Source organism: Seriola dumerili, unplaced genomic scaffold (assembly GCF_002260705.1).
Source record: "Seriola dumerili isolate Sdu_G_001 unplaced genomic scaffold, Sdu_1.0 BDQW01000149.1, whole genome shotgun sequence".
In the NCBI taxonomy this organism is placed as follows: Eukaryota; Metazoa; Chordata; class Actinopteri; order Carangiformes; family Carangidae; genus Seriola; species Seriola dumerili.
Genome location: NW_019174404.1, coordinates 275,244 through 287,748, shown reverse-complemented (window position 1 = coordinate 287,748; position 12,505 = coordinate 275,244). Strand labels below are relative to the sequence as shown.

General features: G+C 41.5%; 1 protein-coding gene across 1 annotated transcript; it reads right to left on the bottom strand.

Moving 5' to 3' along the window:
* Window positions 1–1,865: 1,865 nt before the first annotated feature.
* LOC111225613 (neutral alpha-glucosidase C-like) lies at window positions 1,866–11,950 on the bottom strand. Its single transcript, XM_022750592.1, is given in 24 exon segments — window positions 1,866–2,208; window positions 2,611–2,714; window positions 3,407–3,519; window positions 4,144–4,257; window positions 4,376–4,450; window positions 4,539–4,682; window positions 4,684–4,774; window positions 4,921–4,989; window positions 5,323–5,497; window positions 5,685–5,786; window positions 5,876–5,972; window positions 6,193–6,336; window positions 6,989–7,068; window positions 7,352–7,478; window positions 7,557–7,809; window positions 7,850–8,046; window positions 8,575–8,758; window positions 8,875–8,971; window positions 9,978–10,038; window positions 10,234–10,432; window positions 10,539–10,666; window positions 11,200–11,302; window positions 11,492–11,554; window positions 11,922–11,950. Coding segments are annotated over 24 exon segments (2,877 nt in total). The 3' UTR covers window positions 1,866–2,080.
* Between the last annotated feature and the right edge of the window lie 555 nt (window positions 11,951–12,505).

The window sequence follows — 12,505 nt, the reverse complement described above, 5'->3', positions numbered from 1 at the left end:
TTTTTTTTTTTTTTTTTTTTTTTTTTTTTTTAAAACTGGCTTTTGCCACTTGTACTAAAGTCTTACAAGCCTAAAAACCCTGGCATAAATCCAAACAGCTAATGTCTGATTGGCTCTTTCTTTGTGTGACGTCCCCCTTCCCTTCGTCACAGCGTGGATGCAAAAGCTGGATGTGAAAGAGACATTCACTCCACATGCATTCACCTTTGCATTACCACGCACATACACACACATACACACACACACACACACACACGTATGCACAGAAACTCACACCTCACGTAAACGTCTATTTGTTGCGCTCCCATTGGCCGCGCTGAACAATGACCTCTCCCTGGCTGTGGTGCTGCGGTGCCATCATTGTTGGGTGACACAAAGGCCAGCGGGCCGCGCCAGAGGGCATGTAAAGAGTGGTGGGTAGATGCCTTGCCTCAGCAGAAGGCATTCAACCCCTTTAAACCTATTCTCAATGGAGCTCAGCGTTGAGCAGTCTCAGCATAACCAGAGCAGGGTAATGCCATGAAGAGGAGTATCATCCATTTTTATTTATTTATTTATTTATTTATTTAACTCTGGTCTGAAAAGTACAACTTCAATCCAACATTTTGGGTTTTAGTGAAACAGCACAGATGATCCCCAACACACTGCCAGAGTATGTGATGTGGTTAAACGCCACATATCGTCTTAAACAGCTGTTCTTAATAATAAATAAAAGCTGCTTCAGAGCGGAGAGCTTCTTCCTTTCAGATATAGATGAGATTCTGCAGGAAAAACAGAATAAAAAAAAAAAAAAACTATTTCTGGCAGAAAAGTAGAAGAAGAAAAAGAGTCAGTCTCATCGCTGTTTCGTCCTGTTGCTCAGGAACAAGCTCACACATTGTCTCAGAGAATTCAAATTAAATGCACATATTTAAAAAGAACCTCAGAGATAATTTGCTGTCTTTGACTTTTTATAAATCTGTGTGTGTTATGCATTTATTTCTCCTCATGTACTGTCTCCTCTTTCTCTTCTGTCTCCCTCTTTCTCTAAGAATTCCTGAACTTTCCTTAGGAGATAAAGTATCTATCTATCTATCTGTCTAAAGCAGTTTGTGTAAAGTTTTCTTGCTCGCTCGTCTAAAACTAAATTAAACTAGTCGGATGCTTTAACATTTAGCAACAGACGTTTATCAAACTAAACAAAACATGATCATTTCAGTAAAATAAAGATATGTTGCTACGTCACAGTGATTCTCACACCTGCTGCAGTTTCCTTGTTATGTCTCATTTGGGAATTCAGCCTATTCCAGCAGTTTTATTTTTTACTATTGTACTAGTTTGTGTCACTCTTAAGCGAACATCTGCTTTGGGAAGAAGTCAGGTCACACGGCACAGTGTTGTTGAACAGGACGGTTTGTCACTGGGTTTTAGTTAGTTAGTCAGTTAGTTAGTTAATTAGTTAGTTAACCATGACGACCTGTCGAGCGTCTGTCACAGCGAGATTCCCTTCATTTATTTAAATTCTTTCTTTTTCTAATTGTTTATTCATTTTTATATCGTAAAAAAAACATTGCACTTGCTGTATTTAGATTTTATTTTGTTTACTTATCTACTCACTTTGCACCAGGGTGGGGGGGTTGTATGTGGGTGAGGGGGGTTGTATGTGGGTGGGGGGGTTGTATGTGCTTTTGTATAGTCCACATTTTAAAAAAGCAATAAACAAAGATTATAATTATTATTTAGTCTTGTAGTTTTATAATTCAAGACAAAATAACGGTTGACACATTAAAATGAGCCTGTTTTTCTCCCTGGTTTGTCACTTTACATTCACTTTATTAATGTGTTTTTTTAAGTACAGTTCTCAATGAAGCAGAAGTAAATGGACGGATTGGACAATATGTTTTAGGGCTTTTCTTTAAAATGCTCCAAAAGAAAAGAGGGTAAAATAATAAAAGCAGAATTGTGGAGCGCTGCATGTCGAACCCGCAGCGTTAGACGAGTCTTCATTTAACTCTGTCAAGTAATTACATTTGCCATTTAAAAATAATTTTGATGATTAATAAAACCTGCCATTGTCCTCCTCTCGTCTGAAACAACTAATTCAGTGGAGGGACACGTTGGCAGCGATCTGTATGTCCCAGTCCATCGCCACTCTCAGGTTCAGGTTGCTCACCGTCAGCGAGCGGCAGGTGTCCAGGTACTGAAATGCAGCAGGCGTGTCTCTAGCACCTGGTGATGAAAAGATTTGAAGGATTTATGTTTTTTGGTTGTTTTTTTTTTTTTTTTACTGAAAAACAAAACAAAGACTTCCAGAGCAAAACCGTGTTTCATTTCATCACCCTGCCTCTTTCTCCCGCCACAATAAGAACAACAGAACAAAACAACGAATGTGGCAGAAAACAGGATGATTTTCTGTTTGGCCACAGAAATAAGAAACCAGTCACATTAAATAGGTAATAAATGTTTTTAGTGCAGGAGTTTTATTTTAAGCTTTAACTGAGTGGATGCTGTTTTTAATTCTCATGTTTATGTTGGACGACACGTCGCTGCGTCGTTATCTGCATGACAGTATCATCCCTCTGAATGTGCGTTCAGTGTGGCAGCTGTGAGCGTGACAGCGGAGATCCTCACCTGACACGTGCACAGTCACAGCGGACGGTTTGGTCCTGACTCCCAGGACGGCGACCGAGCGCACGACAGCGTCACAGTCAAACGCTCCGTCTTCGGCGGCAGGGCTGAGAGAAGCAACGTGGACAACAGGTGTCACATCGATGTGTGAAGAGTTTTCCTTTCAGAGACTAAAACTAACCGAGGTTCACTTCAGCCCTACATGTCAGTTACTAGTACAACCAAAAAACTAGAATCACGGCTCCTCCTCACAGTCGTATCCCTCCGCCACTCAGACTAGCTTCAGGTCACACCCCTGTTCATCCAGAAACAAATAAAATATGAACCAATTGCTGTGTTAAGTCTTGAGTAATGGCTAAAATGTGTTTTGTGAGGTCACCGTGACCTTGACCTTTGACCTTTAGCCACCAAATTCTAATGAGTTCGTCCTTGAGTCCAAATGAACATTTGTACCAAATTTGTAGAAATTCCCTCAAGAGGTTACGGAGATGTTGCGTTCACAAGGCCATAACTTTGTTTTTGTAAGGGTCACCGTGACCTTGACCTTTGACCTTTGGCCACCAAAACCTACTCAGTTCATCAGTTGAGCCCTGGTGAATGTTTGTGCCAAATTTGAAGAAGTTCCATCGAGGTGTTATTGAGATGTCGTGTCCATGAGAATGAGACAGACAGACGGACAGACGTGAAAACAACATGGCTGCTGCTCTGACCGGTGGCGGCGGCAGCGCCGGAATAAAAACATAAAAATATAATTTGGTCTCAGAGCGCCTCCTCTTCAGGAGCTGCGAGTGTGACTCACCGGCAGAGCAGCCGGCCGGACTGCATGCTGAACCTGCGCCGGCAGAAGGCCCGTCTGTCGCGGTAGCTGAAGGAGTGGCCGTCGTCCAGGTACAGCTCCCCGTCAGCTGCACGCTGCAGAGAGAGAGGGAGCGGCAGCCTGGACTTTAACCAATCAACTGCCACTAAAACACACAGCTCGTTTACTAAAAACATCACAACTGATTCATCATGGGACAAACTCACTGTCATCAAAACAGAAGTTAATTAAGTTTAGTTAAGTTATAATTATATTCATTAGTTGAGCATCTACAACAAACTCATGAGAATTTAAAGTCAGAGACGCCGTTCTGTATCTAATATGGAGCCGCAACAATTAGGCAGTTAATTGATTAATCAATTAGTTTGATGCAACAGAAAATGAATCAGCTTCTATTTTGATAATTGATTAATTGATTTAGTAATTTTGTTCACTGGTTCCAGCTTCTTCTGTGAGAACAACTGAACATCTGAATATATAAAACAGGCAATTAATTAATGGGTAATGAAAATAATCTGTAGGTGCAGCCCTAATGAAATACAGATCTTAATCATATTTATTTCTATGCATTTACATTTATTCTAATTTATTCTGTATTTTATGCTGTTTATCTTTCACTGTGTTGTAAGGTGTCTCTGAATGCCTTGAAAGGTGCCTATAAATAAGATGTTTTATTATTATTAGACACCTGGTCCCCACATCCTCCCTCCCTCTCTCACCTGGGAGTTTAGCGCCACGGTGACGGAGAGCGGCAGCTGCTGGAAATCAGCCGTACAGGAGCCGCTTCCTGTCGACCTGCAGACCACCGTGCCGCCACGCTGGAACACAGGGACCTGCACGGAGGAAACACCTTCACTCAGTCACTCACTTTCCGATGATAAATTTCCCTCAGACAACTTCCTGTTAAGCCCCACCCCCCGCTCTGCTGTGTGCATTGTGGGAAACACTAACTGTGTCCAGGGTGACAGGAAGACTCAGCGTCTTGCCTCCTTCGTACGCCTTCGCAGAGTGGACATCATACCAGATCTGGAACAGACACAAACCTTACTGTAACATCCGCACTGACACATGATGTTAGAATACATCAACATGTTACCTGGGGGTTTATTTTTACCTCACCAGATCCAGGAAGTAACACTTTGGCTTCTCGAAGACCTGCTTCAGTGACGGGACAGGCCAGCAGCGCTCCTCCTGCAGGAAACCAAACACAGTTCAACTCCCAGGTGTGAGGATTAAAGGGAATGCTGTGTGTAATAATGCAAAATTAAAGGGGCGTTTTTATCACCGATCATATACTGGTCGTCCACAGCGAAGGTGCTCTGCTCTCTCGGGAACTCCGCCCACAGAGGTCTGTGTTAAACAAAACCAGTGTCTCTATAACTCCTTGCTCAAATAACATGAGAGATATCGACCTCTGGCGTCTGATCCCACGGCACCGACACTGACGTTTGAAGCCGCAGTGCGTCATCTGAACAGCAGGTGGCAGCAACACTCACCTGAGGGGAGGCAGACCAGAGGTGTGGGCCTGGTGGAACAGAGTGTACCAGTAGGGCAGCAGACAGTACCTGAAGAAGAAGAAGAAGAAGAAGAAGAAGAAGAAGAAGAAGAAGAAGAAGAAGAAGAAGAAGAGGAAGAAGAAGAGGAAGAGGAAGAAGAAGAGGAAGAGGAAGAGGAAGAAGAAGAGGAAGAAGAAGAAGAGCCGGGTTACTCACGACAGTTTGCTCAGTTTGGGGAGCTGAAGAAAACAAATGCGTTGGTCATTTGTTTGTATTAAGTTTAGCAAAGTGAGTAAAATGTGAAACAGTCTTTCCAGCCTCACTGGTGATTAGTTCAAGACCTTAAATATTAATTGATCAGCATCTTAGCTGGTTAATAAACGATCACTTCTCTGACGGCACCTCTGTTGGATTACGGCGCGGATCGCAGCGGTGACCTCCTCTCCAAACAGCCACGGCTCCCGGCGCTTCGTCACATTTGCGGAGTGGCCGCGGAAGAACGGCTGCAGGGCGGCCGCCTGGTACCAGCGCACCAGCAGCTCTGGATCCGGATCCTTAATAAACCCACCGACATCGGCTGAAACGCGGCGGACACGGGAGAATGTGAGACGTCACAACTCAGAAACAGCATAAGAGCAGAACATTTCAATAAGATTTCACAGAGTTTTGGTGCAAAGTACGTCATATAAAGTCTAGTATTTCTGTCTAGCTGTGATTGTACAGTTAAAAAGAAAAGAACCCGGTACGCACAGTACCACGCTCACCTCCACAGAACACCACGCCCGCCACACTGAGAGACAAAAGCATTGGAATCGAGATCTTCAGATACTCCCAGCTGGCGACGTTGTCCCCCGTCCATATCGCTCCTGCGTATCAAAACCAAGTCAGTCACAACAAACACTCCATAAACACATGAGAAGATCTTTAACTTTTTTATTCCATTGAAATAACTCACCAAGTCTCTGTGACCCAGCAAAGAAGGAGCGCGACAGGACGAAGGGTCTCTCTGAGCCGCCCGAGCGAGTTACCAGACCCTCCACTGTGGCCATGTGCTTTGAGGAAACACAAGTCATTTACTAAAGTTGTCCAAGAGTTTTAGTGTCACTTAATGGTCTAAGACCATGTTTTTTCCCACCCTGACAAATTTGAAATTTCGGGGGAACCAAATTTTCCCGCACAGAAAAATGTTAATATCAGGCCGTCGGCAGATTTAATCCAGAAAATATTGGTGTTTGACTTTCATGAAGAGAATTTAAATTGATTCCCACTCACCTGGTAAAAGCCGTACAGGTTGTGCAGTTCCCTGTGTTCCCAGCCCCCATAATGCACTGCGTCCTTGGGCATCGTCTGCTCCGGCCCGTCGAAGACAGACGGTTCGTTCATATCGTTCCACACAAATAACGACGGCGTGGATCCCTGAATCAGACAGAAACAACTTCAACAACACAAAACTGCTCGCTGTGGGTTTATAATGTCAATATTAATTTAATATTTAATGTAGAATATTCTCTCATTTTATTCCTGTCACTGTTTGTAGTTGTATTATTGTTTTTTTGAGCTGAATCAAATGTTTTCCTTTTACTTTAGATAAAATAACTGTTGTTATTATCGTTATTAATAGTTTAACTGTTGTTTGTATTTGTTGTTATTTTCTTGTTTCTTTTTTTTTTTGTCTTTTATGATTTTAATTTGAATAGTTTTGCATTATGATGTAATTTTTACTTGAGTGGAGCCCAGGAAGAGCAAGTGCTACCTTGGAAGTGGCTAATGGGGATCCAAATAAAAAAATAAAAAAATAAGAAAATAAGAAAATAAGAAAATAAGAAAATAAGAAAATAAAAAAATAAAATAAAATAAAATAAAATAAAATGAAATGAAATGAAATTTTAAAAAAAGCATTTGTTGGAGGTGAGCACACACATTTCTTTAATTTCTCATCTACTACAAAAGATTTTAAAAAATAAATAAAAAATTCAACTCCAGACAGCAAAAACATAATCAAGCCTTATGGATAAACTGTGCTGCATGTACACAGTGTTATTGATCTGAGGATTATTTCTACACTTACTTTGTATTTATCCAGGCTGAAGCACCTGGAGTACCACGCTCGAGTGGCTGGGCTGCTGAAATCGAGGTAACAGGATTCACCTACGGGAAACGTTTATATGGATGGAGCAAAAATAAAATAATTTTCATTTATGTGTGTATTATGTATATGGAGGGGTTTATAAAAATACTCAGTCATCTTATAATAAAAGTATAAAGTAATCTGATGATTATATCCTGGAAAATGTCTCTAATTTGGAAGTAAAAGACAAGATAGAATTAATAACTATTACAGTACATATATAGCAGTATTAGTAGAAGTATTTCTTTAAGCTTAACAGTGGAGATTTCTTTGTGCCATTTCGTGTCTGTCTAAAAACATTACCGGGCCAGCAAGAGCCCTGGTAGAGCTGTCCCTCTCTGTTCCTGACGAAATGTCCCCCATCCCTGGCTTCACGGTACAGCGACCAATCAGGATCAGCTTTGATGTGGGGATCACTTATAACGACCAGCTAAAAAAGATGCACAGTAAATCATTTCAACTTGCAGCAGGTAAAAGCAGAAAAGGACTCTGAGAACCTGACACTGACCTTCCTTTTCTTCTTCTCCAGGTGGCGCTGCAGGCCGGCCGGGTCGGGAAATAGAACGGGGTCCCATGTGAAATAACGCTTCCCGTCCGTGTGCTCAATGTCCAGCCAGATGACATCGTACGGGATGTCGTGGTGATCAAATCCAGCGTCCACGGCCTTCACATCGGCTTCATTGCGGTAGTTCCAGCGGCACTGGTGGTACCCGAGGGCAAACAGGGGGGGCAGGGCTTGATATCCTGACAGAGGGAGGGGGGTTTTATTTACGTGTTTAAGGTTATTCTTTGGTTTTATATGCAACTACATACAAATAAATACAAGTAGACACATGCAGAGCCGCAGACTCACCTGTCAGCTGAGCGTACTGGCTGAAGAGCTGCTGTGGACCGGGCCCGAGCAGAACCACACAGTCAATCACGCCACTCTCCGACAGCCAGTGGACGTCAGTCTGAGGCTGCATCTGCCTCCTCTTTGCTGGGGGTGATTGGTCGCCCTGGTTGGGGGGTGGGGGGGTGGGGGGGTATTATGTGGTCATGAATGTACTTTTTTTTCTTTTTCTTTTTTAAATGGACAAAAACGTCACACTAAACGAAAAAAGGAATATTAAAGAATAACTACATAAGGCAAAATAAATCAAATTCTGCATCACTTCATAAATTATTATTATTATTAAATTAAAATTTTGTCGACACAATCACAACCAGCCCTCTACCTCAACAAACCTTCCCATTTTTCTAAGTGTTTTTTAACGTCATTTGTTTTTACAATACATCCTTTCAAAATAAAGGAACGTTTAATAAACATTTTAAATTGACAACAACATAATCAACTTAATAATACAATTGTATTGTAATTTTTGAATTTCTTCTGAAATGATTTACCTGGGAAATGGTTTCTGTGGTTCTGCAGATTTTATTTTTGTTTTTAAGAGTAATCCTGCTTTTAATAAATTTAAATAACTGTTTGAAACCAGGAGAAGCTTTGGAAGACAGACGGACAGATAAGGGTTAACAGGGTTCACCTGGGGGTCAGTGGGACCGTAATGTACGTTCACAAAAGTCTCTGATGCGTTCAGCCAAAACACACCCAGAGTCCTGTCGAGTTTGTGAGCCACCACGAGAGGCACGGAGCCATACAGGCCGCGGCGACAGTACACGTCGTAGGCAAAGACGTCCAGGTTATACAGCCGGTAAGGTTCCCCATCTCTGTGAGATGAGATACTTCATCAAACGGGCTGCAGAGCAGGAAGGAGATGAACGCACAAATCACACGGTTACAAACAAAGAAGTGCTGCCGTCTGCTGCTACACGTGCGCGTGTACCTGGTGTCTCTGAGCTGCAGGCCGTCGGCGTGTTCTGGAAGACCGAACACATGACTGAACCCGTGAAGACGGACGTCCGCCCCGACGCTGCTGGGACCTGGAGAGAAACAACAAGTACTTTTAGTCATATAGTGTAGTGTTCAAATAGTAAAGGAGTAAATCCCATTCGTTTATCACTGGATCCACATTAGCTTTTTGCGTCTCAGCAGATATTCTCCCTGGAGTCTGTTCGGGTTTGATGTTGACAATACAACCGCACATATTCACAGTACTCATCACGACACAGTAACACACACAACACAATACACGACACATAATAACGCATCATAACAATAAAACAATAAAAAGCTCAGACTGAATCTTTCATTATCTACCAGATAATCATCATCCTACAAAACTGCATGTCCATGAATCTATACACAAAATATTAACCTCATTAATTATGAACATTTCTCATTAAACCATATCTATTCTTTTGTTGATTTGGGTCTGTGAGACACTGGACGCTGAGGTGATGTGGTTGTGTGTCTTGTTGAATAAGTCCTTGTTGCCGTGACAACCCCAATGGAAACCATCAATGAAAACAGCAATCTGTTCGGTGATATATTTGAGTATGATGCCTGTATTTACAACCGTACTGAAGGTGAAGGAAGCGTTCTGCCTACCTGCTGTACACCAGCAAGTAATTGGAGTTTATTAATTGGACGTGGCTCCTTATGATTAGGACTTGTACTAATGACTTGGTGCTTCGCAGGAACCGTCTTGAGAAGTGACACTTCCTTTCTCTGACATTATTCGGAAACTCGAGGCCCATAAAGTGTTTCTGACAACACGATGTGTAATTCGTATTTGACACACTGTGCGTTTGGCTCGAGTATCAACCCTCTTTTGTTTGTTTGTTTCATAGAGTGAAATCTAGAAATTTGCTGAGAGAAGATGTACGAAAACACAGTCACACCTTCACATATTTTTCATCCCTTAAAACCGATGATTTTAACGAGTGAGGAGAATAAAAACAGACAATTTCCAAATGTCAAGCTGAGAAAATGAGACTAATTGTTACAGATTTTGCCTTTTAAAGATATTTCACAGCAGGCACGAACCGTTAGCTTTGATATCCACAAAGTTCCTGAACGTCTCTTTCCACAATAAACTCGGGGGGTCCTCTTGAAGCTGTCAGTGGAACAAAGCAAAACAAAAAACAACAAAGGTATTTACAGACCTTTAAGTCGGAGTGATATGAAACTGCAGTTTGAACAGTGTTGATATTCTCTTACCTCGTGAGATGTGGAGCTGAGGAGAGACACACCAATAAAAAAGGATTCAGTTACCTGCGTTTAGTTTCTTTTTCGTGTACACAACCCGTCCCTGCGCCCCTCACCTGGGTGGGTCCCGCAGCGTCTCAAACCACAGCTGGCCTTTAGGGTTGAATGTAACCATCGCTTCATCTTCGCACAGGATCTCCACGCGGAAGGGAAAATGCCACACACGGACCTGATGACGTCCTGAACACCAAGAGAGGGTGACAGAGTCCTGAGTACGTGTCTCCACTCTCAACCTGCCAGACGATGAGAGGAGAGGGGGGGGGGGGGGGGGGGGGGGGGGGGGTCAAACGCCGTTCAAAACACTGCAGCACAAATCAGTCACGGCGATGCAGCTCGTACCGTTCACACTGCGGTTCCCCGGTTATCACATCTGGAACTCGGTAGCGGGCTTTAACGGGCTGGAGTTCATCTATCAGAATCCTTACAGAGTCGTTTTTGCAAGGAGACACAGAGAGAAGAAGTCTGGTCTGTGAAAAGAGCAAATGTAGAATTAAAAGGTTTAGTTCATATATTTATTATCAGGTTGTTTCAGACTGACAAAAACAATCCTCTGAAATAATATGATTAACCACTTGCTATGTAGTAATTATTTTTGCATTAGTGTTTTGGTTACATGCAGGATTCTGTGAAATTAACAATTTCATACCTTTTTAAATTTGACTTTAATTCAAATTTATTACCGAAATTACAAGACAAAAATCTGAACTGAAAAAAAATATTTGTTTCAAAATAATTATGACAATTATTAATATTAATTATTGCACCTTCCTGTGTGATCGAACAAATTCCTGTGCAGAATTGGATTTATTTTTACAGTAATTAATTTTAATCAGCGCAGACATGCACCAACACAACAGATAAACACCAGCAACTTCATTCTTTATGCCTCAAAGAGCAAAAGACTGAAGATTATTTAAGACTTTCTGCCTGAATGACGATCAAATATTTGAATAAACAGATGTTTCTTGACTTTGATTTTCAGTGATATGAGAGTTCAGACCTGAGTGTCGGGCTCCAACAGTTCAAAACGAGCCCCTTTCTCTGTGAGCACCATGGTGTCCAACAGGGCTCGGTGCTGCAGGTTCGGACCCTGCATCTGTCGCCTCAAAAGAGACAATAAAGACATTAAGATGCAAAATACATTTTAAACCAGTCCTGTACAGCGAGGCTTAAACTCTACTGTAGACACACATAATGATACGTTCTGCTAAACAAGCTTAATTGTGGCTTATTGTAATTTATTTGCGAATACAAATCATGTGTCACACTGTCAGAGTCAAAGCCAAACACACCTGTAGAAAGCGACATGGCTACTGTTCTTGAACTTTTCTTTCCCTTCATCATCAGGGACGACACTGAGGAACAAGCAGAGAAATATACACATCATATACCAGGAAATAAACCATTCTCTGTCTTTCTTTTAATGACTTTTACACAGAACCCTAAAAATGATGGGTTACCTGTCAGAACACCTGTTTGAGAAGACAAAGTTAAATCCACCGACTAATATACCAACAAAATGCAGATGAGTTTCCTGTCCTGCAGTGATATACACACACACATTACCATTCATTAAACATTATGAACACACTGTCACACATGTTGGTCCACCGGGGGACACAAGTATTCAGATGGCCTGCATGTGAAAAGTCAAAGGTCAAACAGTGACAGTAAAACTTCCCACTGCTGCAGAGTGACAGAAAAACAGCACGGCGTTTATACCTAATAACGGTTTGGCTCACTCCCGCCATTTCGAGCTAACATGGAGAAATTAAATGAAATAAAATAAAATAAAAATAGACACCAGTCGTTCACAGTCGGTTGTGGTCTTCTGGTCTGAGCATTAGCTACATTACTTCTCTGTGTAAACTCTCTCCCAGACGCCGACAGAGTCAAACAACCGTACGGACGGCGGCCACACACAGGATATGATCACACCAATCACCGCCAACTACACTTCCGGTGTGAATTTTCAAAGCAAAATCCCGATTGAATCATTTTGTATTATGATATTAGGTAATGTTAAATGTTAAAAAAAGTATATATAGATATATATATATATCTTTATATATAGATAGATACTTTATTTATCCCCTATGAGTAATACAGGTGTCCAGCAGCTCATTACTAGTGATGACAATAATTAATAATAAATAATTAATGTAAAAATATAATTTTTTTAATTTCTTTTTTTTCTTTTCTTTAAAAAAAAGACCAAAAAAAGTAACTCAGGGGTACATAAATAAATACACAAATAATGATTTATTCAGTCGGAGGTTACAGGGAGAAAGTTTCCATAATTGTCA